Source organism: Grampus griseus (assembly GCF_964374135.1).
Source record: "Grampus griseus genome assembly, chromosome: 15".
In the NCBI taxonomy this organism is placed as follows: domain Eukaryota; kingdom Metazoa; phylum Chordata; class Mammalia; order Artiodactyla; family Delphinidae; genus Grampus; species Grampus griseus.
The window spans coordinates 24,924,620-24,949,189 of record NC_139009.1 but is presented as its reverse complement, the minus strand read 5'-3'; the positions used below and the strand labels follow the sequence as shown (position 1 = coordinate 24,949,189).

At 39.4% G+C, this 24,570-nt stretch overlaps 2 protein-coding genes and 1 pseudogene across 6 annotated transcripts in view; 2 read left to right on the top strand and 1 right to left on the bottom strand.

Moving 5' to 3' along the window:
• Positions 1–2,339: 2,339 nt before the first annotated feature.
• On the top strand, positions 2,340–13,726 carry DPY30 (dpy-30 histone methyltransferase complex regulatory subunit). Of its 2 annotated transcripts, XM_082671788.1 has the most exons (6): positions 2,340–2,355; positions 2,456–2,554; positions 2,654–2,725; positions 2,811–2,858; positions 11,228–11,370; positions 13,384–13,726. In XM_082671788.1, exons 3-6 carry the CDS (start codon positions 2,690–2,692, stop codon positions 13,454–13,456), a joined length of 300 nt encoding a protein of 99 aa, XP_082527914.1. In that variant the 5' UTR covers positions 2,340–2,355; positions 2,456–2,554; positions 2,654–2,689; the 3' UTR covers positions 13,457–13,726. The 2 variants fall into 2 exon arrangements, with proteins under 2 accessions (XP_082527914.1, XP_082527913.1); XM_082671787.1 differs by lacking the exon at positions 2,456–2,554 and having other exon boundaries at positions 2,351–2,416.
• LOC309833595 (transmembrane protein 33-like) lies at positions 5,070–7,565 on the bottom strand (annotated as a pseudogene). The gene has a single exon. The product of its transcript is annotated as a transmembrane protein 33-like (transcript).
• A 7,142-nt stretch (positions 13,727–20,868) lies between the features above and the next one.
• MEMO1 (mediator of cell motility 1) overlaps positions 20,869–24,570 on the top strand; it is a 129,511-nt gene continuing 125,809 nt past the window's right edge. For 2 of the 3 annotated variants that reach the window (XM_082672576.1, XM_082672574.1), the window contains exon 1: positions 21,242–21,686. In XM_082672576.1, coding sequence (XP_082528702.1) covers positions 21,626–21,686 — 61 coding nt within the window. In that variant the 5' untranslated portion in view covers positions 21,242–21,625. Of the gene's footprint in view, positions 20,915–21,241; positions 21,687–24,570 lie in introns of those variants that run through there. The other variant, XM_082672575.1, reaches the window with a different exon arrangement.

Here is a 24,570-nt window from a genome sequence, read left to right as displayed (position 1 = left end):
CCCCCATTTTTCTTTTGGTAACCATAAGTTTGTTTTCTATGCCGTACTCTTTAGAATTTTTGATTTCATATCAAAACAACATTCTGCAGTATTTTGAATTAATTTTATACTTCCTATAACTTTCTTGCTACTTTGTTTCTATCATTTCTAGCTGTTATTTACTTTTATTTATTTATTTATTTTTGCTCAGCTCTCTGCTGCTATGGCTTTTTCCCTGAATCTTTCAATTAATGTTATAAATGTAAAAACTTTAGCGAAGCTTTTTTGTAAACCACATTGATAACTTTTTTTTTTGATTGAGAGAAACCTGGCCTATAGTTAATTATTCTGTGCTGTTTCCTTTAGTAATCATTTTTACATTCTGTCCTTTTTCTTCAGTAGTGTCAGTGTCTTAATTAAAATCCAGTTTTAACTGTGAATCAATTCAATATATGTTGTGTACCTATGATGTACCAGGCACCATGTGAAGCATAAAGATATATAAAACAAGTTCTCTGTCCTGAAGGAGCTCACAGTCTAGCTTCCTACTTTACTAATACTGTCAGTACTTAGAAAATGTAAATCAGCAGCTCTCAGTTACTTTCTGGAAGACTTTTTTGTTTTGTTTTTTTATTTTTTTTAATTTGGAAGTTTTTATGGCGTGCCTACTATGTATTGGGAAATGTATGGATATATAATAACGATCCACATAACTCTCCTCTAGTTTTCCCAATCATTCTCTAGTTTTACTTTCTGTATTTTCCATTCCTAAAAAGCATTTAATCTTAATTTGAATCAATATATGTACTAGTCAGTTTTTATATCCTGTACATAAGCATCCACAACTTTGCATCAATTCTGCATGAAAAATTCTATATCCTGTACATACGCATCCACATCTTTGCAACAGTTCTACATGAAAAAGCTGTCACCAATCACAATGCTAATCAAGCATACATTATATAAGCTGATTTTTTTTTTTTTTAAGTTTTGTCTGTGTTGGGTCTTCATTGCTGCGTGCGGGCTTTCTCTATTTGTGGTGAGTGGGGGCTACTCTTTGTTGTGGTGCGCGGGCTTCTTATTGCGGTGGCTTCTCTTGTTTTGGAACATGGGCTCTAGGTGCGCAGGCTCCAGTAGTTGCAGCATGCAGGCTCAGTAGTTGTGGCTTTCGGACTTAGTTGTTCTGTGGCACGTGGGATCTTTCCGGACTAGGGATGGAACCTGTGTCCCCTGCATTGGCAGGCGGATTCTTAACCACTGTGCCACGCCCACAGGGAAGTCCCAATCAAATATACATTATAAAATAAAACTTTAAAAATGTATCCACAAGCCTGGCTCCTAAACAAATTTTATTTACTTTAGATTTTTAGCCATGCAGTTTTAACGGAGTAGTAAAATGACGTTGTATTCTACCTCTTCCCTGGCGGTCCAGTGGTTAAGACTCCACACTCCCAACACAGGGGGCACGGGTTTGATCCCTGGTTGGGGAACTAAGATTCCGCATGCTGCACAGCGCGGCCTTAAAAAACAAACACGTTAGTGTTATGATCACAAACATTTCTGCATTTGTAGAGTTATGGCTTTATTCTAGTATATTGATATGCCATAATTAAGTCTCCAAATATTTTATATGAAGTTAAAATATTTTAATATTACAAAGTGCAACTATAAATGGGATTACTGAATCAACGGCAGGCACTTTAATGAGTGTATCATTTATATTTACATTAAAATAAAAGGAATTTATTGGAATTACAACGATCCGATTTACTAGATCCTGTTTGGTATTTACGAATGTGTGTAGGAGGCAAATTGTCTTTTGTATTTTTACAAATGCAATAGTATCAATAGCATCACGGTTTGGAAAGCCGGTTGCATATTGCTAATCTTGATACAAATGTAAGGTAGCACTAACGTGGCATGTTCACATATTTAAGGGCTTGAATAAAAGCTTACTACGAAACCCTAAAACATTTCTTCTTCCCCACTTTGGCTTTAGAGTAAAACACTGACATTCTTTCGTAGACAGTTGAGTTTGGGTCTGTGATTTTCTAGTAAGAACTATCCAGCAAGTGGTTTCGGTTCCGCGAAGAGCTTCGGCAGATTTCAGGTAGCACGGAGGGCTGGCCAGGCCGAACCTCTGCCGGCTGGCCTAGTCACTGGGTCTGCAGCTGGGGTGGCGCCTGCTCTGGGTAGGCAGGTCGAGGAACGAGTCTTTGGCAGACCCCGAGGCCACAACTTCCCCAGGTCACTTCTTACCGCAAAGAGTGTCGTAGTAGAATCAGGGCCGGTCTGGATCCCTCCCAGCCCGGCCCCCGCTGGCAGTTCTGCGCAGGCGCGGCAGTCGTGCGACATCCGTCACTTACGGCGGAAGTGGTTTGTGCTGGGAGTTGGTGGCGCGGTGCAGGGCTCTTAGGAACGAACGGCTTGGGCGCGGGTAATCAGCTCCCTTTCCCCTTTTCTCTACCTCTTCTAGGTTCTTGGGAGTACGGCGGAGCTTCCGGACCTGATGCGGGCGCCCGGTCGTGGACTGTCCCACCCTGTTCCTCTACTGCTCGGGGTGCTCCGCGCCCAGGTGGGGGTGAGGGGCGGGGTCGCGGCTGGGCTGGACTCCATCCTGGTGTCTTCGTCTTGAAATCTCCCGGGTAACTCACGGTTTTTCTTGTTTTCCAAGACTGGTATCCGGGGACTGTGACTTGCAGGGTCCACCATGGAACCAGAGCAGATGCTGGAGGGACAGACGCAGGTACCAGAAAGCCCTGGATTCAGGGTGGTGGTGTGAAGCAAGGAAGAGTGGCTGATGTTTCTGTGACCGGTGTTTTGTTTTCTAGGTTGCAGAAAATCCCCACTCTGAGTACGGTCTCACAGACAACGTCGAGGTAACTTGCCCAGTTCCTATGCCGTATCTTTGCGTCTCTCATGAACTGGAGAAAACTTGTGTTTCATTTTTACTAGGTTGCTTTGCACAAGGGAAAACTTTATCGTCACGAACGAAATAGTATCAAATTATGGGAAACTTGTTTTATTAGCGGTACTAATACTTCGTGGTATGCAGACGTACACATCAGCTGAGCCGAGAGGTTGAATTTTGAAAATTATATAGAGAAACAAACATACATTACTGATGGAGACTCAGAATACTTTTGCTTGGTGGCTACTAATGCTCTGTTGGGATACTGCATTGGAAAAACTGCACATGACAATTAAGAAGCCCATTGTATTTGTAGCAGAATAGTGTGCTGGTGAAGTCAACATTTAGTAAATGTTGATATCTTTGCAGAGTTCAGTAGTAGGTGCCATTGGAAGCTATAACAGGTAGTAGACACTGTTTTTGCCTTACATGGTTGAGTCTGAATTCAGAGAGTACATGTGAAAAAATGTGCAAAAGAAGGTATACTTTTATAGAGCTTTTTCATACAGGTACTACGAAGTTGCTGTCTAAAAGAAGAAGTTACTTTGTAAATGAATGAATAAATGCTGGAACAGTTGAATTAACCAGAGCTAGGTGGGATTGGTTAGGAAAACAGAGAGTTCCTGGAAGAGATGTGGGTGTTTTACGAGGTGGGTGGGGAGACATCATCAATAATTAAGTTTGGATAAATGAGGGCAGGAGCATTTCCAAGCAGAGTAATAATAGTAATAGCTGCTAATATTAGTCCTTTTACTATGTGCCAGGCACACTCCTAAGTAACTTCCATGTATTTTCAGTCTTGCAAGGCTCAGAGAATTTGAGTAACTTGTCTAAGATCACTAGGAAGTAAGTGGAGAGCTGTGTGTTAAACCTAAGCAGGCTGACATTTTTGAGGTGGAATTAAATTGTATTGCTGATCTTGACCAACTACTAGAGTTCCCTGGCATGTGGAGTGACTACTCTCTGCCTATAAAATTGCTAGGAATGTTTGTTGGTTGGATTATCAGGGTTAAGAAAATTTGAGTCTTTTCATAATGCAGTTTTTAATTGAACTGCTGTGCTGAATCAGGTGAAGATACTTTATGCCACTTATCATTTAAGAGATTTCTTTTTAGGCATCAGCAGTCTTCTTGATGGTGCTTGTGTATGGAGGCAGAGCCATAATACAGTAGAGCAGTGATACCAAATGCTTTGTTTTTCAAACCCTCAGACCAATTTCCATGGTAAAGTGAGAAAAAAATAAGGAGAGTGGAGTGAGTACTGATGATACATTATTTGGTGATTGGTTTTCTTCCATAATTTTAAAATGCCTGTTCTTTTATGAGTTATGGTGATAGTAAAATAATAATTATGCTTGTTTGTTTGTAAGTTTTTACTTGGTAAAATAGAGTTAACAACCCTATGTTAGTCCCTTCATTCACTGTATTATTTTATTTTTAATTTACTTGTTTGTGATATCTCAGAGTCTGGAAACCACTACTCTACAGCTGCTGCTGCTGCTTTTTGTCTTAGAATTCCATTTTATGTCCATTATTGACTTACAGTTTTTTTAGGTTGTTGCTTTAGGACTTATCGGACGGAAGTTTAACTTCCCACAATTTACCTTCAAGTGGTATCATATCTTTTCATGTATGGTATAAGGACCTTATAACAGTATCCTTCCATTTTCTCTCTCCTTGCCTTTATACTATTGTTATCATATATTATATTTATACATATGTTATAAACCCTGCAATTGATTATTTTTATTTAAAAAGTCAATTATCCTTTTTATTTTATTAAATTTTTTTATTGTTTACTTAACATTATAGTTACTTTATTGCTCTAGAAAATTTAGTTTTTAAAACTATCAGATTACATACATAGTGATAATGAGACTACCCCCCCAACAATCAACTGTATATTATGAGGCTTCTCTAACTTGGTAGATAACTATTACAAAATTACAAAAATAGCTGGTTACAGTTGAGCTATCAAGTAGGTATCACATTTCTGTAGATTGAAAAGTTGAATAAAAAGAAAACTGATGTTACTGATAAGTCGCTGAGTGTATCTGAGAAATCCAAGCTACATGCACACAGAAAAAAACTGGTTACAAAAACCATTACGTTACTCTGTATTAACATTTTGCAATGTTTTAAACATTTCCAATCATGCAACAATAATAAAGATCAGAATGAATTTTATAAAGGAGTTGATGGAAGCTCAACAAACGTATTTAACATATTATACAACTAAAATCACATCATAACACATCCAGTTCTCCCAAATTTATCTATGCATTACAGCATTGAAATGCACACTATTTCCTCCACAACTCCTCCTCTGGCCCCATTTCTATTCAATAACGTTATCTATATAAACCTTTCTGTTTAATCTTTTAAATCAGATTTGATGGGTAAGTATGTATAGTCTTCAGTATTTCAGAACAGATACCAAGTTTAGTCACATGCTCAGTCTTCAGTTACATTCCTTTCAGAAAGCATCTGAACTGCTGCAATTGTCTATGAAAATTCAAGCCTAAGAAACCGAGAAAACTGGCAGTCAAGAATCTGATCTAAGTAATTGTGTAAACTACAATAATACTAAAACCTATGTGTGCACATTTCTAGAAGAAGGATTTCCTATTTGAGAAATGTTACTCAATGGGTCTCTGAAAGGAAAACTGTCTGACTACTGCTCTTCGATGTAAAACGCTTAGGTGACCACAAGTATTTAACCCAATTGGCTAACAGTCTTACAGTTGGGCCTTTTAAAATATTCAAAGCCACAGAAGTAATTATGAAAATAAAATTTTGGAAGATCATAGCATAAGATACATATAGAATTCCTATTATAATGGTACATCCAAAATAAATCTGTCCTAACAAAGCAGCACAAAATCAATTTAAAAACAATTTGAAATTAAATAGTGGGAAGTGTTTTTGTTAAAATCATCAACCAAAATTACTGAATGGCAAAAGAATACTGTCTCAAAATATACTGAATTTACATGTTAATATTACCATAATGAACTCATGCCAGATATAAATTCAAGTTACTAATTAGATGAAAACGAATTTTAGAGCTATTTTTACAAGAGAAATAAACGTACTTCATGATAAAGGCACAGCAGCGTCTAAAGAATTTTTGGTACATTTATCACAAGATTTAAATTTCCTTAACTATTAACAACACATTACAATAAAGTTTCTCAGAAAGTGTTTAAGAGGCTTGATTTAACATGCCAGGAAAATGATTATTTTTCTTTTGAGATGCATTTATGTAAATTATGTAAATTGCAGTGAGGTCAGTTTTACACCTGGAATTAACCATTCCTAGCAGAAGTACCAGCAGCTAACAGTGCTTATTTATATTACACATAACTTAGCTGGATGTTAAACTATGCAACTGTTGGTGCCAGTCTGCTTATAAAGACAATGCTCTGGAGACGAAGTCTTCACAAACAGTGGGCAAGCAGGTTTCATTATTAGATGTTTAACAACAATCCTCTGTTCATTAAACAAGGTCCAATAATATGGATTTCTTCTAGAGGAGTATCGAACAGTAAGCAATCTATGGTATATAAAAGGCTGGAGCAAACTTCCTTGACCCCTAAAAAGCATTAAAACTAGCAGGCATCAAGAATATTTCATGACAAGCAATGAATTTCAGAATATTCTGTTGATTAGCGCTGAATTTATCCGAGAGGTCTCAGCAGAGGTAAACTATTTGCACCCTTTGCATCAAGGCACCTTTTTCGTGTATGTGGCAGTATGAAGCGAAGAAAATAACAAGACTGGGAAATACTCATTGTAACGGGGTAGGAATTGAGAAAGATCAGTGAACAGAACAGGTAGTGACAGCTGTCCTCTAACAAAGCCTGGGCCAGGAATGCTCTGCTTAACTGGAAGTGTAGTAAGCTTTGGTGCAGCCTCAGAGCACTAGCCAGAGCATTTGCCAGCAAAGCACGTTGGTAAAAGCTTGCTACTTCATGCAACCCAAGAAGAGGCAGAACAAAGAGCAGTAAACTATGAACAAGCGAGAAAGCAACATTGCCGTGGCCAGTTTATTGGCCGTGATGAATTGCATTGCGCCCGCCTCTTGGGGGCCGTTCGGGGCCGTGTCCACCATGGGGGGCTTATTACACACGCGTCTGGGAGGCTGTCTGGCACACCCGAGAGCACAGCTGGGTTTCTAGAAAGGCCAGAGTGAAGGCGGAGCTGCGGAGCAAGGCCCAAGACGGCCGACCTAACGCCGCCAGCTCCAGGTTATTGCTGAACCCGGAAGTGCTCCCTTGACTTCCGTCCAATTATCTTTTTAAAAGAGATTTGAACAGTACGAGAAAGGAGTGTTTCACGTTTAGCCGTGTAATTGTCATTTCTGGGTTCTCCATTCTTTTGTGTAGATCCAGCTGGTATCATTTCCCATCCTCCTGAAGGGCTTTCTTTAACATTTCTTGTAGTGGAGGTTGGCTGGGAAGGAATTCTTTAAGGTTCTGAATGTCTGAAAAGGTAATTATTTTGCCTTTGCTTTTGAGGTATTTTTGCTGAGTATTTGCTCCACTGTCTTCTGGCTGACATTGTTTCTGCTGAAAAGTCTGCTATCATTCCTATCTTTGCTCCTCTGTAGTTAACGTCTTCTCTTTGTGCTTTTAAGATTTTTTACTGGTTTTAAATAATTTGATTATAATGTGTCTTGGCGTAATTTTTTTTTAATGTTTCTTGTGCTTAGGATTCATTGAGTTTCTTGGATCTTTGGGTTTAGAGTTTTCATTAAATTTGAAAAAATTTCAGCCATTATTTCTTCAAATATTTTCAAGTATTTTGTTAGCTTCATTTACTAATTCTTTCCTTAGTCTTCTTGAACATATGGAATATATTATAATAACTGGTTTAATGGCATTGCCTATGCTATCTGTATCATTTCTGTGTCTGTTTCTGTGAATTGGTTTTTCTCTTCATTATGGGTAATTTTTTCTACTTCTTTGCCTCTCTGGTAATTTTTATTGGAGGCTGGGCATCATGAATGATACCTTGTTGGGTACTGGTTATTTTTGTATTTCTTCATATACTCTTGGGCTTTGTTCTAGGACTCGGTTAGGTTACTTGGAAACAATTTGATTTTTTGAGGTTTGCCTTTAAGCTTTTTTAGGTGGGACCAGACCAACCTTTAGTTTAGACTTAATTTCTTCCTCTTGTGTATTCTACCCAGTGCTTCATGTGTTATGAGGTTTTCCCATCCTGGGTCACAGGAACATGAACTACTCCTGGCCTGTGTGAGCTCCAGGGTTTGTGCCTCCTGCTTCCTCCAAGTGGTTTTTTCTTCTGGCCTTGAGTAGTTCCCTCACACATTTTGTAAAACATTTTGTAAAACATTGCAAAATGTTAATACAGAGTAACGTAATGGTTTTTGTAACCAGTTTTTTTTCTGTGTGCATGTAGCTTGGATTTCTCAGATACACTCAGCGACTTATCAGTAACATCAGTTTTCTTTTTATTCAACTTTTCAATCTACAGAAATGTGATACCTACTTGATAGCTCAACTGTAACCAGCTATTTTTGTAATTTTGTAATAGTTATCTACCAAGTTAGAGAAGCCTCATAATATACAGTTGATTGTTGGGGGGGGGTAGTCTCATTATCACTATGTATGTAATCTGATAGTTTTAAAAACTAAATTTTCTAGAGCAATAAAGTAACTATAATGTTAAGTAAACAATAAAAAATTTTTAATAAAATAAAAAAGATAATTGACTTTTTAAAGAAAAATAAAAATCAATTGCAGGGTTTGTAACATATATAGAAATATAAGATAACAATAGTATAAAGGCAAGGAGAGAGGAAATGGAAGGATACTGTTATAAGGTTCTTATACCATACATGAAAAGAGGGGACTACTCAAGGCCAGAAGAAAAAACCACTTGGAAGAAGAGTTCCCTCACACTCATGCTCTGATAAATACTCACTTGAAAACTGGAAGGCAATCTCTTAGTCTCTTTCTATGCAACTCTCTCCTCTCTGTGAAAGTTTCCTTTTCAGTACTCTTCTCTGCAAGTTCTAGTTCTCTTGGTCTCCCTGAATTTTCAACTCTGTCTTCTCAACTTAGGGAGACTTCAGGGCTCTGCTTGGGGTCCTTCTCCCTGGGTTTTGTTGTATAAGTTCTCTAGGCAGGATGCAGTAAGCTGGGGCAATCATAGGATTCACCTAATTTTTTCCCATTTTTGTGATCATTGTTCTACACTCTTAAAAGCTTAATCTGTGTGTGTGTGTGTGTGTGTGTGTGTGTGTGTGTGTGTTTGTGTGTTTGTGGTTGGATATACATTTGACCCTAGAACAACCCAGGTTTGAACTGCATGGGTCCACTTAAAAGTGGATTTTTTTTCAGTAGTAAGTACTGTAGTACTACACGATTTCCAGTTGCTTGAATCCACGGATATGGAACTGTAGATACAGAACCACAGATATGGAGGAACAGCCTGTATAAAGGGCCAACTGTAAGTTATAAGTGGATTTTTGGCTGGGCAGAGGGTCATGTTGTTCAGGCATCAACTGTATATTTTTTAGATTAATTCAGGATTTTGACTTTACTGAAAGTAAGCATAGCAATTGGCACATAGTGGATAATCAGTAAATGTTTAAATGAAATAAATGAGAGGATTTGGTCAAGGAGCTTATTATAGGATCTATCAGAGTTGCTTAGGCATTGCTGTTTCTTTTTCTTTCTTTTTTTTAAAAATTAATTTATTTGGCTGTGTTGGGTCTTCATTTCTGTGAGAGGGCTTTCTCTAGTTGTGGCGAGCGGGGGCCACTCTTCATCGCGGTGTGCGGGCCTCTCACTATCGTGGCCTCTCTTGTTGTGGAGCACAAGCTCCAGACGTGCAGGCTCAGTAGTTGTGGCTCATGGGCCTAGTTGCTCCGTGGCATGTGGGATCTTCCCAGACCAGGGCTCGAACCTGTGTCCCCTGCATTGGCAGGCAGATTCTCAACCACTGCGCCACCAGGGAAGGCCCATTGCTGTTTCTTAATGAAGGTATTGGGATGTCATGTAATTGACTAGTTTTTATCATATATGGGTATTTGTTGAAATTTACTGGTGAACTATAAGTTTCTTAATTCATGGGCAAATGAAATAACTGTTTCATACATTAAATAAGTATAGGTAATTATTTTTATTAAGTCCAAAAATTAGATTGAAAAATCACAAGCAAAACTAGACAAGTTACCTGACATAGTTCTGGCAAGTGTTTTTGGAAAGCAAGGTATGTATGTTGTAGTTATATGCTTAAAGTTTTTTCTCAGTTTTTACAAAATAAAATTTTCTTTAAAAAAATTAAGTGTAGAATTTTTTTGTTTGTAATCGTTGACTATCCAGTTCTAGTATGATTGGAACAAATTTCATTTAAATGAAAGTGCTCTTAATAGTGTTTTGTCTTTGAGATAGCCACTTATTTCTAAATTTCTGAAATGACAGATTTTCAGAAGAAGGCAAAGTTTTCCAGTAAAGTAGTTTTTGATGCTCTGGATGTCAGGTGAATTTATAAGAAAGGCCCAGATTTTGGGGGGTTCTTAGACGGAGGAAGTGTAAGTCATCATTTCTGAAACATCATTTAAATATCACATTAATGATCTTTCCCATATTAGTCATTTCTTCTATTTTTTGGCTAATTTTACTTTATATTTTTTCTTAAATTTACTCATTTTTAAAAAATCATAGATGCATTTGTTTAGAAAAGAAACAAATGGAAAAGCATTCTCATTGCTGTAGAGGGTAACCGTAAAAATGAAAACAATGAGTACAAAACAGTGGTAATAAATTTTAGCTAGATTCTGTTGCCAGTTGAAGTCTCTAAGCTGAAGCCTGCTCTCTGTTAAGAAGGGAGTTTAGCAAGTGTTACAGAAGTGTTAAAGACATGTTAGTGCCAAACTGAGACATTGTCCTTGATATTATCTGTGATAAAAGAATTGAAACAGGACTAGTTTTCTCACTGTGATTCAGTGTTACTTAGTGTCATGTCCAGATTTTTTGAAGCACATTGTAAGAAGGTGTATTCTCATGAAGAAAAGAAAAGGGACTTGTATTTATTCCTAAAAAGGCAGAAAGAAAGAGAGAAAGTAAGTGTAGGATCTGGAGATACGACATTAAAAGAATGAGATATTATGGTGCCTTCAGAAAATGCTTGAATGAAATTTAGAAATGGGTCTGATTTTATTTTGGCAGAAAGATTTGCAGTTCAATCAGCTTTCTAGTCATTGATTTACATTTTCTATTAGTTTTATATTTCCATTAATTTTGGTTTAGCACTCAAAATAATCTAGTTATTTTTAAATATTCATGCATTTTTTTGAATTCACTAGAGGATAGTAGAAAATGAGAAAATTAATGCAGAAAAGTCATCAAAACAGAAAGTGGATCTCCAGTCTTTGCCAACTCGTGCCTATCTGGATCAGACAGTTGTGCCTATCTTATTACAAGGACTTGCTGTGCTTGCAAAGGAAAGGTAAGATAATAGTGTCTGCAAATGGAGTTACCAGAAAAAGCAAAATAAAAACTTCCCTAGTTGAAATATCATGAGTTATGTATAGTTATTTTTTTACTATATAAGGAATTTATAGATACTGAAGTTTTTTAAAAACAAGTCAGCCATAATCTCAATTAAGACACTTATTTTTCTACTAGTCTTAGATCATATGCATATTTGTAATCATGGTATACATGTAATTTTATATCTCCTTTTTACTTAAAATTATAAGATAAAACTTCTTCCATATCTTTACAGAGCCTTCATGATTATAAATGAAATTATAGTATCACAGTTAACTTAGCCATTTTCTTGTTGTTGACCATTTAGGACAATTTCCTTTGTTATTATTGATCACCAGGTAGTTTATCTGTTTTTATACCCTTTTACTTTTGTTTAATTACTTTATGATAAATACCCAAGAATTGGTTTGCTATTTCAAATGACATGACTATTTTTATAGTGTTTGACACATAATATCATATTTCTGTCCAAAAGTTTATCCTTAAAATTCTTCAGGTGTCATCATAGCCTCAAGTGCATGTGTGTTATAAACTTTTTTTGCCAAGTTTTTTAAATTTACATTTCTTTGTTAGCACAATTACAGTTTTTCTCTTTGCTGTACATGTTTTCTGTACAAAAGTTCTTTTTGTATAAGTAAATCCAATAAGAAAATTTTGTTGTAAGTTACATTAGTCAACATTTATTAGGTGTAAATTATGTTTTTCTCAAAGACTAATAATGAACACTGTAGTAAACTGACATAACTTGATAAGGAACTTGATGGAACATATCTGAGTTATTTAGAATAGGTGTATTACTTAGTTTTATTTTTTAATTAATTTATTTTTATTACTTAGTGTTAAGTTAAAAAATTAAATGAATAAACAATAAGTATTTGTTTTGGATTGTTATATTTATAAAATAGGATTTATTTTTGACTGCAAGATATGTCTTGGCTCTACTACTGACAATTAAAATATGGGCATCTTTTATGCATTTTTGTTCTTTCTCTAAAGAAGGCCAATATATCAGAAATTCTAAATATTACTTTAAATGCTAGAAGAAAAGAATTTGAAGAAGTTTTACGGTAACATTCTATTAGTAAATACAGTTTTTAAGTAAGCATTCTAGCAAAATAATTCATCAAATTAACTGTAAATATTTATGTAACAAGTATTGTCTCTGTCTAGTTAGTTCAAAAGGTTGTTTAAAGTGCTAGGAGAATGTTTTGAGATCATTGTAAATCAATTCTAAATATGCCTTTTTTTTTAAAAAAAAATATGCCTTTTTATAGTAGGGTTTAAGGTAGATGTTTCCCCCAACTTTTCATCTTTGGACCTGTTTTATCAGCAAAAGCAACATATGTAAAAGTGATAAATATGAAATAACACCTCTTTATTTTATTAAAATTTTTTTTCCAGTTTTGAGAAAAAATTTACATACGTCACTATATAAGTTTAAGGTATACAGCATAATGGTTTGATTTACATATGTTGTGAAATGATTACCACACAGGTTTAGTTAACATCCATGATCTCATATATACATATATACAATATATACATATACAATAAAAAGGAAAAAAAGAAAAAAATTTTCTTCTTGTGATGAGAACTCTTAGGATCTACTCTTTTGACAACTTTCCTGTATATCATACAGCAGTGTCAGCTATAGTCGTCATGTCGTACTTTATACCCCTAGTACTTAGAACTGGAATTTTGTACCACCTTCCTCCAACAACCCCTCTCTCTCACCTCTTAATTTTAAATATGTTTAAGGGACTTCCCTGGCGGTCCAGTGGTTAAGACTCCGTGCTTCCACTGCAGGGGACACAGGTTTGATCCCTGGTGGGGGAACTAAGATGCCACATGCTGCACGGTGTGGCCAAAAAAACAGAAAAAAAAAGATGTTTTCATTATGGGACAATACATTTAAATTAACACGTCTCGAATATAAATTTCTAAATTTTGGATTTCTTTTCCCTTACAGACCACCAAATCCCATTGAATTTCTAGCATCCTATCTTTTAAAAAACAAGGCACAGTTTGAAGATCGAAACTGACTTATTGGGAAGAACAGAAAAATTTGGTTTCCACTGTAGATTTACATGATTAAGAGGCAACTTTAATTGCCATGATTCCCCCCCCCCCCCATTTTGGAAGTATAAGAATCATCAGGACAGCAGAACTTATTTTGGAGTTGCAGAAGAAGACATATCTCCCTTATTGATTTAATCACATACTTATTTAATGAGTGTATTCTGTGCAGTTTTTTCTCAGATTGTCTAACTTTGTTTTTAAAATGACCTTCAAAATAAACTGTTAAAACATCATTATCTTACAGTAGTGTTTGTTCTATATGACAAATATTTTATGTGGTTCAGTTGTTTTCATGTATTACTTATTCCTTGTGTCTTAGAATGCTGCAGAGTTTTACAACAGTGTGAAAATACACCAGAGTCAAGTAGAATATAAAAAAATCTCAGCCAGTTTTTCTAGCGTTGTTCCTGGACCTCTTGGAGGGTAGGATTTGGACATCTTCAATTTTTAACAAACATCACCAGTGATTCTAATGCACAATAAATTGGTTTTTTTCACAATAAATTTTGGAGTGCTGTTAAGCATTGCAGAGGGTGTACAATATCCTTCAATGCTATCAACCTTTATGGTATTAATATAATAATAGCTATCATTTATTGCAGTTCTACTATGTGTCAGGCACAGAACTATTTTATTTGTTATCTCTGATGTAGCAATTCTGCAAAGTAGATGTTGTTATTCCCATTTTGCAGATGAGGAAACAGATTTGGAGAGGTTAAGCGACTTGCTCAAGACCACACTGCTGGTAAGTGCTTGAACGGGCATTCAAACCCAGTTCTACCAATGTGCTGCTGATAGCTAAGTGAGAAGTACTTGTACTAGTTAACATATTGCTTCTTTTCGCAATAAAACACACCAGCTAGTCCTTTTTTTTGGGTCTGCTCACTTTGTCCTGTATGAAGAAATTCAGATAATGCACTAGCTCAGAAAAGAGAAAATTGAAGAGAGCCAGGAAGGATAAACATTCGGTGGAGCAGTGGTTTCTCAGCTGGGAGTGATTTTGTCCCCCCTTTCCCCAAGGGACATTTGGCGATGTCCAGAAGCATTTTGGTTGTCACAACTGGAGTAAGGTGGGATTCTACTGGCATCTAGTGGGTAATGGCCAGTGATGCTGCTAAATATCTTAACTATGCGCAGGACAGCCTGGGTGCCCCACCCATGTCCAAGAATCATCCAGCTCAAAATGTTAGTAGAGCTAAGGTTGAGAAACCCTGCTTTGGAAGCATATATTAAAGACATGTCTCCAAGCTAAACATGTGAAGGCAAAGTTAGAAATTTAATGCTGATGAGGTGTGTCTTATAGTTCTCTTTAATATAGGAAAAACATTTCAGTAGGAGTGACACTTTTGGGGAGGTGATATGATGGTTTTGATATACATCTGCAGATCTATAGGTTTGAATAGGAAAAACCTGGAAATATTGAGCTCTCAATATTTATGCTTATGTAGTAGTTTTCGTAACTATTAATTTCATTAAATTTATTTTGGTGATTTGACTAACTCATAAGTTAATCTGTCTATGTCTTTTAATGATATTTTAATATTCGAGTAAGTACTAACTGGGTAGTCTTTTTTTTTTTTTTTGCGGTACGTGGGCCTCTCCCGTTGCGGTGCACAGGCTCCGGACGCTCAGGATCAGTGGCCATGGCTCACGGGCCTAGCCGCTCCGCGGCACGTGAGATCTTCCCGGACCGGGGCACGAACCCGTGTCCCCTGCATCGGCAGGCGAACTCTCAACCACTGCGCCACCAGGGAAGCCCTAACTGGGTAGTCTTTTATTAAAGCATCAATAATTTTATCTTCTTAACAGTTCTTCATCAGCGATTCACATCAGAGCCACTTGTGGAACTTTTCATATATAAATATATATAAAAATATATTAAAAATATATAAATTATATCTCTCTGTGTTATATATCTGTTTTATACATCTATATATCGATGCGTACCTGGATCCTGGAGAGCCTGATTCAACTGGGATAGAGCCTGGACTTCTGAATTTGACAAAAACTCTAAGGCATTCTGATACCACCTTTGGTTAATGACCACTTAGAAGTAATTCAGTACTCTGCCTAACGCTGCATGGCTTCCAGTGTTCTAATGAATTATCTTCAAGATAGGGCTTAAATTAATCGTAAAATCGATACTTTTTTCTGTAAGGGCTGAGAATAGGCATGTCTTGCTGGCAGTGCACATCCTACTTAGCACTTAACCATATGCCAGGCACCATGCTAAATACTTTACATGAATTGTCATTTAACCTCAAAACCCTGTGAGGTAGGTTTAATTTTAATACCTCACTTTTAGAGGAGGAAAGTGAGATTTGGTTAACTTGCTTAAGGCTGCAGGGGAAGTAAGTTTGAGGCAGGGATTCATACCCAGTTTAATGCTATATTACCTCCCTGCCCTGAATGCTGTAGTACTCTCTGCTCTAATGCTCTCAGATGTGCTTAAAATTTTTCTTTGGGGGAAAAATCAGTCTGCCATTATGTGTATACAATAGAAGCCCTCTTATCTAGCTGGTAGATGAAAAATAGAAAAATAGGAGTCATAGTAAGGAAACGTAAATGACACTGTGAACAGTTTTTTTAAAAACTTAGAAAATATTAATCTATGTTAACTTGGTAATATTTTGATGTCAGCCTTTGCTCTGAGTATGGGTTCTTTGATTGGAATTCTGTATCTTCCTTCCACAAACCACTCCTATAATGTATAGTTTACAAATTTCAGTTTCAGATTTTTTGACAGTAGCGTAAGATCTTAGACATTTAAGATCTTAATTCTTAAGGCATTAAGTGTATAATGATACACTTTTTCATGATTTTTTTTCTCCAGCCATCTTATCTGCCTCTAATTTGACAGTTGTTTTTATTGAGTCCAAAGCATTCCACCTAATTTTTGTACTAACACCTTTTGCATTATGTGTTTGTGTTTCATTGGTTTATGTAATATTTTATTAAATTATGTAATGGCAGTACTTTGTACATCTCGTATAAATAGGTTGGAGAACATGATTGACCCTTGTTAGTTATGCACAAAAACCTGGGAGAAGAGTGCAACAGTGTGAGTTTCCTAAAAAGTGTAGTCTACCATCTCCAAGAATTCAGCTTGTGGTGGGCATGGTTCAGTGTATTTTACTATGGGGATGGACAGCATCACTTAGTCCAGTAAGTTGCTTAAATAGAAATCAGTTAAGAAAGCTTCTACTATACTTTGATGAGGTATTTCATGTGTAGCTGACAATTATACTATAGAAACAATTCCTACCCTTTGACTGCTTAGTCAGGAAGATAATGTTTAATAAACGTATACAGTAATAGAGTAAAAGGTACTGTATCCTGTAGAGTGAATTCTTGAAAAATGTGGACAAGTGGGAGGACCAACAGAGTAAATCAGGAATAGATTCCTAGAGGATATAGAGACCTTGAATTGAAAAAAACAGAAAAATAGGGAATTCCCTGGAGGTCCAGTGGTTAGGACTTAATGCTTTCACTGCCGAGGGCACGGGTTCAATCCCTGGTCGGGGAACTAAGATCCAACAAGCCGTGGCCAAAAAAGAAAGAAAAAGAAAGAACAGGGCTTCCCTGGTGGCACAGGGGTTGAGAGTCCGCCTGCCGATGCAGGGAGCGCGGGTTTGTGACCCGGTCCGGGAAGATCCCACATGCCACGGAGCGGCTGGGCCCGTGAGACATGGCCGCTGAGCCTGCGCGTCCGGAGCCTGTGCTCCCCAACGGGAGAGGCCACAACAGTGAGAGGCCCGCGTACCACAAAAAAAAAAAAAAAGAAAAAGGAAAAGAAAGAACAGAAAAATAGTTTGGATAGAAGGAAACTGTTTACCTAATTCTGATGAACCTATGGGGAGAATATTGAACCTTTGTTTAAATCTCTTTGTTTAGGAGAAGGTAAAGGAGATTTTAAGACTGGTAACTTCCCATTAGCAACATGATAGGATGGCTGTAGGGACAGCATAAAATATTGTAGCCAGGTATTTTCCTGGACTGGATTCCAGAAAGGCAGTAACAAATTGGAGGCCTGATACATATTGTCTAACTGTAGCAACAAGGGACAAAAGATGGAAGGTGTAAATGACTATCACTGAGAATCCACTTGTTTAAAATCTCTGGATTTAAAGAAGGAAAGTAATATAATAGTGGAAAATAGGTCACCAGAGCTAAAGGGGGCAATCAGTAATGAATCAGAATTTTCTTTTTAAGAAAACTCTTGTCAGCCTTTAAAAAAACTTCAAATCTTTTGACTCAGTTGTTTAATTTCTGGGAATCCTAAATAATATTAACAATAGGGAGACACAAGAGGGAAGACATATGGGAACCTATGTTTATGTATGACTGATTCACTTTGTTATAAAGCAGAAACTAACACACCATTGTAAAGCAATTATACCCCAATAAAGATGTTAAAAAAATATTAACAATAAATTTGGAAAAAGCTCTGTGTACAAAATTTACTCCAAAAATTTGGAAATGAACAAGTTTTCATCTTGTAAGAATCATTAACTATGTAAAGTACTTAGCCTAGTGTCAGGTGCATAGTAAGTGTTTAATAAATGTTACTTATTAAGTTTGGTTTCTAAAGAAGAAAAGAGCAAAGTCAACTGATACTAGGTTAGAGTACCAGTGTTAATTGAAATTAAAAGAGCATCTTTATACTAAACTCCCTTCTCTCAACCTTGACTTTTTCAAAACCTGGTGGTATCATTCTAGAATATTTTTCTGACAAAGGGCTTTTAGTAATTAGGGGGCTCCTCGAGGTGTCAGTTGTGGATAAGTAAAATCTAAAAATGGGCAATTTAATATTGCCATATAGGCTCCCAAAATCAAGCCTAATAAATTATTTAATAAATAATTATTGTTGGGTATAGGTAGTATATGTATATGGCACAAAATTCAAAAGATATACAAAGATGTACATTGGCCGTTACCAGTTTGTTTCCTTCTAGAAGTATGCCATGTATATGCAAGTGTGTGAGAATATAAGTACTTGTTTTTACACAAATGGTAGCATACTTTACACATTGTTCTGCAATTTGCCTTTTGCATTTTTTTGGGGTGGGCAGCTCTTTCCATGACAGTGATATAGCATCACCTTATTCTTTTTAATGGGTGCATATGTATGGGTATACCCTAATTTAACAAGTCTTATTGACAGACACTGTGGTTGTTTCTAGTCGTTTGCTAGTACAGACTGATGCAGTGACTATCCAACATGCTATTTCAGAAGATGTGTTATTAATGTTGGGCTCTGGGTGCCTTATTTGTTGAAGTCTGTGCTTCATAAGGACTCTCTGTTAATGAAGATTTCCTCCTTGCCTTTAACTTGGATGATGTTTATGGAGCGTCAAACCCAAATCCCTGGTGGATATAATGGAAATTTTTTTTTTTTTTTTGGCCGCACCACGCGGCACGTGGGATCTTAGTTTCCTCACTAGGGATTGAACCCACGCCCCCTTCAGTGGAAGCACGGAGTCTTAACCATTGGACCACCGGGGAAGTCCCTGGAAATTGTTAATAATAACATGGGAATTGTACAGTATTGCCAAACAGGCTTCTTCTAGGATATGAAGTATTTTGCATTATATGGATCTTCCTTAATTTAGGGGATGTGGGTGAGTAGTTTCAACATTTCTTTCAAGAGCACATCCTTGAATAAGGTAGCCAGAATAAAATGGACAGGAGGAGTAATGATGGGATATGTTAAGAGCATTCTAGAAATAGAAGATCCTCTAACCTTTCACTTTGCTTGGCATTGTGGTTTTGCTGAGTTTGATCAGTAAGAAAAATCCTTTGGGGAAAGAAGCCTCCAACTGAGCATTTTAATAGGGAGGAAGCTTAATTTTAGATTACATTACTAGTTTGGAATGAGACCTAGGATTGTTGCTAGGAGCAGAGGATAATGATAAAACATTTATAAAGAACAGCTTATAAATTGTTTTCATGATACTTAATGATTCTCACAGCAAGCCTGTGAGTTACATATGACTGCTGTTTGCATTTGACAGATGAGAAAACAGCATTGAAAAGGTTAAATTGCTAGATATCCATAATCACACAGCTGATGAGTGACATAGCAATCAACATTCTTACACCGTATCAACCATATCAACTATTTCCTTTTCTTGAAATTTACAATGAAAAGTTTACCATTTCATCAGGTATCACTGAGTTTTGCTTCTTCAGGAAGAGTACCAGGGAATCAGCTCCAGCCCTCCTTTTTCTGTTATCCCTAAATTGACTACTTGGCATGTCCTTTTTTTTTTTCCTGTGTAATAGCTTAATATTTGGGCAGGTTAGTGGTGAAGTGAGAGGGTTAAAAATTGAGTAAAGAACTATACAGAGTGGAGATTTTTTTTTTCCAGCTTAAAACCAGTGTATAAAAAGGTGTGAAAGTCAGAGGTGTTCCAGTAATTGACCAGGACTGGGATCTCATGCAAGATCCTTGAGCCTTAAAATTGAAAAGGTGAGAGGAGGGGTAGAAACTATATAGTACCTGAAAAAAAAAAATCTATTATATGACACTAGGAAAACTTGAAAATTAAGCAGTCAGTCGTTTGTTTTGGACTCTACCGGGGATCTGTTTAGTGTGAAATTCAGATATAACAATTTTTATGATTTTAACTCCAAGTCTTTCATTGAAGGTATGCAACTTTCTCTTACTCTCGTCCCAGTTTTGGAATGGTCTACTCCATGACATTTCCTTGGAGGTCCAAGATATTCTACTTTGCTGTGATTCTTGTATAATTTTAACGTAATTCTTTGTTCCTGACACGTGGGATTTAAAAGATAATGGAGGGTTGGAAATAATGTTTGTTGTATGACTACTCTATCAGGCTCTTTACATTTATTAACTCATAATCCTAGGGACACACCTTGAGTATTGTTATACCCATTTTATAGATGAGAATAACTGAGGCTAGCTATATCACACTGTAGTCTAGTTACGGAGTTAAGACATGCAATTACATAAATATAACTGTTTACAGTGTAAGAGCCATGATTAGACGGTAAGAGTGGCCCGGTGAAGCAAAAAGTAGCATTTGCAGGACCACAGGCACACTACCACATGCCTGCTTCTACAAATGAACTTCCCATCGTGGCCACAGACTTGCGTGCCTAGTAGTGAAACCTTGGGGGCGAGCATCCACTAAGGATTCCTGTGTGTGGCGGGGAAGACAGGGGACTTTCCACGTGGAAAGCCGCACCGTCTTGCCCTGGGTGCTCTGCGTTTAAGGAAGTTGGTTGGGGGAGGGGGCTTGCCCTGCGGCTGCGTCCTACTCCCCGCGCCCTCCCCCTCCCAGCCTCTGCTGCCGCTAAACCCCGGAGAGCGGACCGCGCACGTCGAGATTCCTCGGCGGGCCTGGCAGAGGCTGCTGGGCATGCTCAGTGGGCAGGACCCGTTAGAGTGGCGAGTAAGGAAGCGTTGGCTCTTCTCCGGGTCTGCCTTCCCCGGTTCAGGCCCCGGCCCTGGGCTTTTGTGTGCGCGGAGCAGCAGCCGCCGCTGGCTCCCCGCGGGGCCGCCCGACCCCAGATGCCGTGTGGCCTGTCCAGTGTCCGCCGTTAACCTCGCCGCGCGGCCGGAGGAGGAGCGGGGCGGGGCGGGGCCGGCGGGCCGACAGCCGGGCGGGCAGGAGGGCCCCGCCGGGGGTGGGGGTGGGTGCGGGGAGTCCCGCGGGGGGTGGGGGGAGGGGGCGGGCGCGGAGTCACGGGGGTGGGGTCACCGGCGGTGGCTCCGGGAGGCCGACCGGTAGGGGAGGGGGCCGTGGGGGTGGCTCGGCGGAACCAGCCCCGGCTGGGGAGCAGCGGCGACTTTGGGGGCCGGGGCCAGGCTTTCCGGGCTTCGGTGAGGCCGCCGCGGGCCCCGTCTTCCGGCGGCCGCCCGAGTTTGAGGTGATTGTTGCCGCCGCCGCCGCCGCCACCGCCCCGGCTGCCATCTCCTCCTCCTCCCGGGCCGCCGCCTCCTCCTCTTCCTCCTCCTCCTGGGCCGGGCTGATCCCCTCCCCGCTGCCGCCTCCTCCTGGGCTGGGCCCGCGGTGTCTCGTCCCCTCGCGGAGCCGCTCCTGCCGCCGCCGCCGCCGCCTCCTCATTCATCCTCGTGCACCATAGGCGGCACAGGCACCAAGATGTCCAACCGAGTGGTCTGCCGGGAAGCCAGTCACGCCGGGAGCTGGTACACAGCCTCAGGTAGGGCCCCAGGCCGGCCGGCCCTTCCGCTGCCGCTGCCTGGCCCCGCGCCCGGCCGGCCGAGGTCGGCGGCCCGGCCCCGCGCGGCGGCGGGAGAGACGAGGGCGCTGACGGCCGCCGGCCGCGGACCGCGTGGGGAGGGAGCGGGCCGGAGGCTGGCCTCGCCGCCTTCCCACCCGGGCGGCATCCCGCCGGTCAGCCCGGGGTCGGCCTCCCTCACGCTCTGCCGGGAGTTGGGCGAGAGGGAGAGTTGCCGCCTCGGCAGCCTGCGCCCTCTCTCAGGACCAGGCTCGAGGAAAGAATGTGCTCCCCGACCGAGCCTACTTGTCGCCTCCTCCGGCTCCCGGGAAGCGGGCGGCCGGCCGCAGCCACCCCCCGGGGGGACGGTTAGCCCTGCGCCCTAGCCCTGCTTCCTCCGTGCGGAGCCGAGCGACCCTCCGCCCTCCAGCCGCGGGAGGGAAGCGCCTTCCTCCTTTCCCCTCCCCTCCCGTCCCTTCCCCTCCCATCTCCTCTCTTCGCCTCTCCTCCCCACGACGCTCCGAGCGGCGCCCGCGACCCGGGGACTTCTTAGTCTCCCGGGGTGCACACGGGCTCTGCTCGCCCGCCTCCTGCCAGGCAGTCTTCTCCCGCTCCCCTTGGCAGTTCAGAACGAGAGGCCGCATTTCCCCCTCACCTTTCAGGTGCTCAGCCGTCTTGAGAGGAGTGAAGGGTAGTACTTTTTGACATTGCCAGACCAGAGGCAGGGTCTGGGCATGTTAGGTCTGTGAGGGGACGCCCCTTTCTGGGGTTTGCTGCTCTGTCTGTTGGGGGTAGGGTAGAAGTATTGCTAAGCAGAGGCTTGGGGTGGCCTCCTACCTCTTTTGTCAGTGTTTTCATTGTTACTGTCATTCACGAAAGGGGCAGCTGGAGATGGCATCAGCACTTTTTCCTGAGCAGCCTCCCCAGTCTCCAGTCGCTTAACACCAAGCAGGTGCTGGAACTACTTAACGCGTTGGGTCAGGTTTTGAGCGAGTTTAGTCTTCTATCGACACTGTCCAAAAATACTTTACAGCTCTTTAGGTGAGAGAGTGTAGGGACTTTCGCTTTAATAAAGCTCTTGTTAGAACGACTGTTTTCTGGGATTATTTTCAGGAGTCACATTTCTGATAAGTTGACAAAATTCCAGTGTGATTCCTGAATTTTCAGTCATTTGGTATTGGCTTATCAATACCTAGACCCGAATCTTTAGTGTGGGTCGGATCATGTTTCCCTTTGCAAATAGTTGGGTTGGATAGAGACATGGTTTGTGAGAAAACAAAGATTTGGAAGAAAATTCATTTCTCTGAGGTTGCTAAGCTCGCTCATTAAATACATGCTCTTTACTGACTCACTGAAGATTTGCTGTGTTAAGAAGACATAAAGGATTTGCAAGCCTAACAGGTAGCTATAGTTTTGCATTAAGCAGATGACTTTTAATGGTTATAGTGGCTTCCCTCATGGTTCCAAAGTGCTTCATAAACATTTCATCAGTTCTCACAACCTTAGCATGTCAGTTAAGCCTTTCTTGTTCAGCTTATGGGGATATGCCCAAGATTCTGTACAAACCAGTGGCAAAACAGGAATGGGAGTCCCTGGCTCCTGGTTTTGTCTTCCAATCAATGCATTATTACTATTAAAGTTATCAATGAATAATAGTCTTTTCAGGGTTGTGAGTCACTAAACTTTTTCTTCAATGTGTTTTGAAGAGATAAAAAGTCACAGTTTTCATTTTCATGGCCACTTTTTGGTTAATTTATTTTGTTTTCTATACCTTTCAAAAGTGTTTTAAACTTTTGCACTGAAAATGTGGCCAGATGATTCTGCAGGAATTTTTATAGATTCTTGAACATTCTTTGCATAGTAAAATTAGGCATAGTTCACACTTCAGACTTGAAAAGACTTCTTCAGTAATCTCAAAGAATCCTTTAATCCAGCTGAAAACATTCTGTGATTAAAACTATTTATCAGTAGTGAACTAAAATGGACAACTTTCTTAAAATTTTAAAATATATTCTTATTTCCCTAAATTCTGAATGAAATCAGTAATGCAATTTTGGAATGTGAATTGTCATGGAGAACCTTATTGTTAAAAAAAAAAATTCAGACCATGTGTGGTGTGTGTGTGTGTGTGTGTGTGAGAGAGAGAGAGAGAGAGAGAGAGAGACTTTTAAACTTGAGTAATAATTAGGGTGAATTTAAAGCAATTTAGGGGAATTCTCTGGCGGTCCAGTGGTTAGGACTCTGCTTTCACTGCTGAGGGCGTGGGTTCAAATCCCTGCTCAGGGAAATGAGATCTCGCAAGCCATGCATCGCTGCCAAATTTAAAAGAAAAAAAAAGGCAATTTAGTTATAAAAGCTGATTTCATATTTTAAAAATGAATAAAAATATACGTAAGTAAATTTTGACTTGATCTAGTGACTTCTAGACCCCACTGTATCTAGATTGATAACATTGACCATTGGAAAAATTTTACTTGTATTATTATTGTTCCCTTAAACTAGGCCTAAAAACATGTAGTGGGAGAGAGACAGATGTGCTTTTGGATTGTCATTCTGTAATTCTGCAGCATTCGGATTGTGTCCATAGAATTAAAGTGCTCAATTACTGATAAAATGGTGAGATAACATTTGCTTCAGTTATATAGCTAGTTCAGAAAAAAAAAAGTGTGTATACATATATGTGTTATATATCTACATACACACCTTCGTTTTTATTTACCCCTTGTTATATGCTAGATCCTTTGATAAAAGTATCAAGTATTCCCTGCCCTCCAAGAAGATATTGGAGGATAAATTCACCCTAATTATTACTCAAGTTTAAAAGTCTCTCTCTGAAGTGTAGTAACTCAAGACAAAAAATAAATAT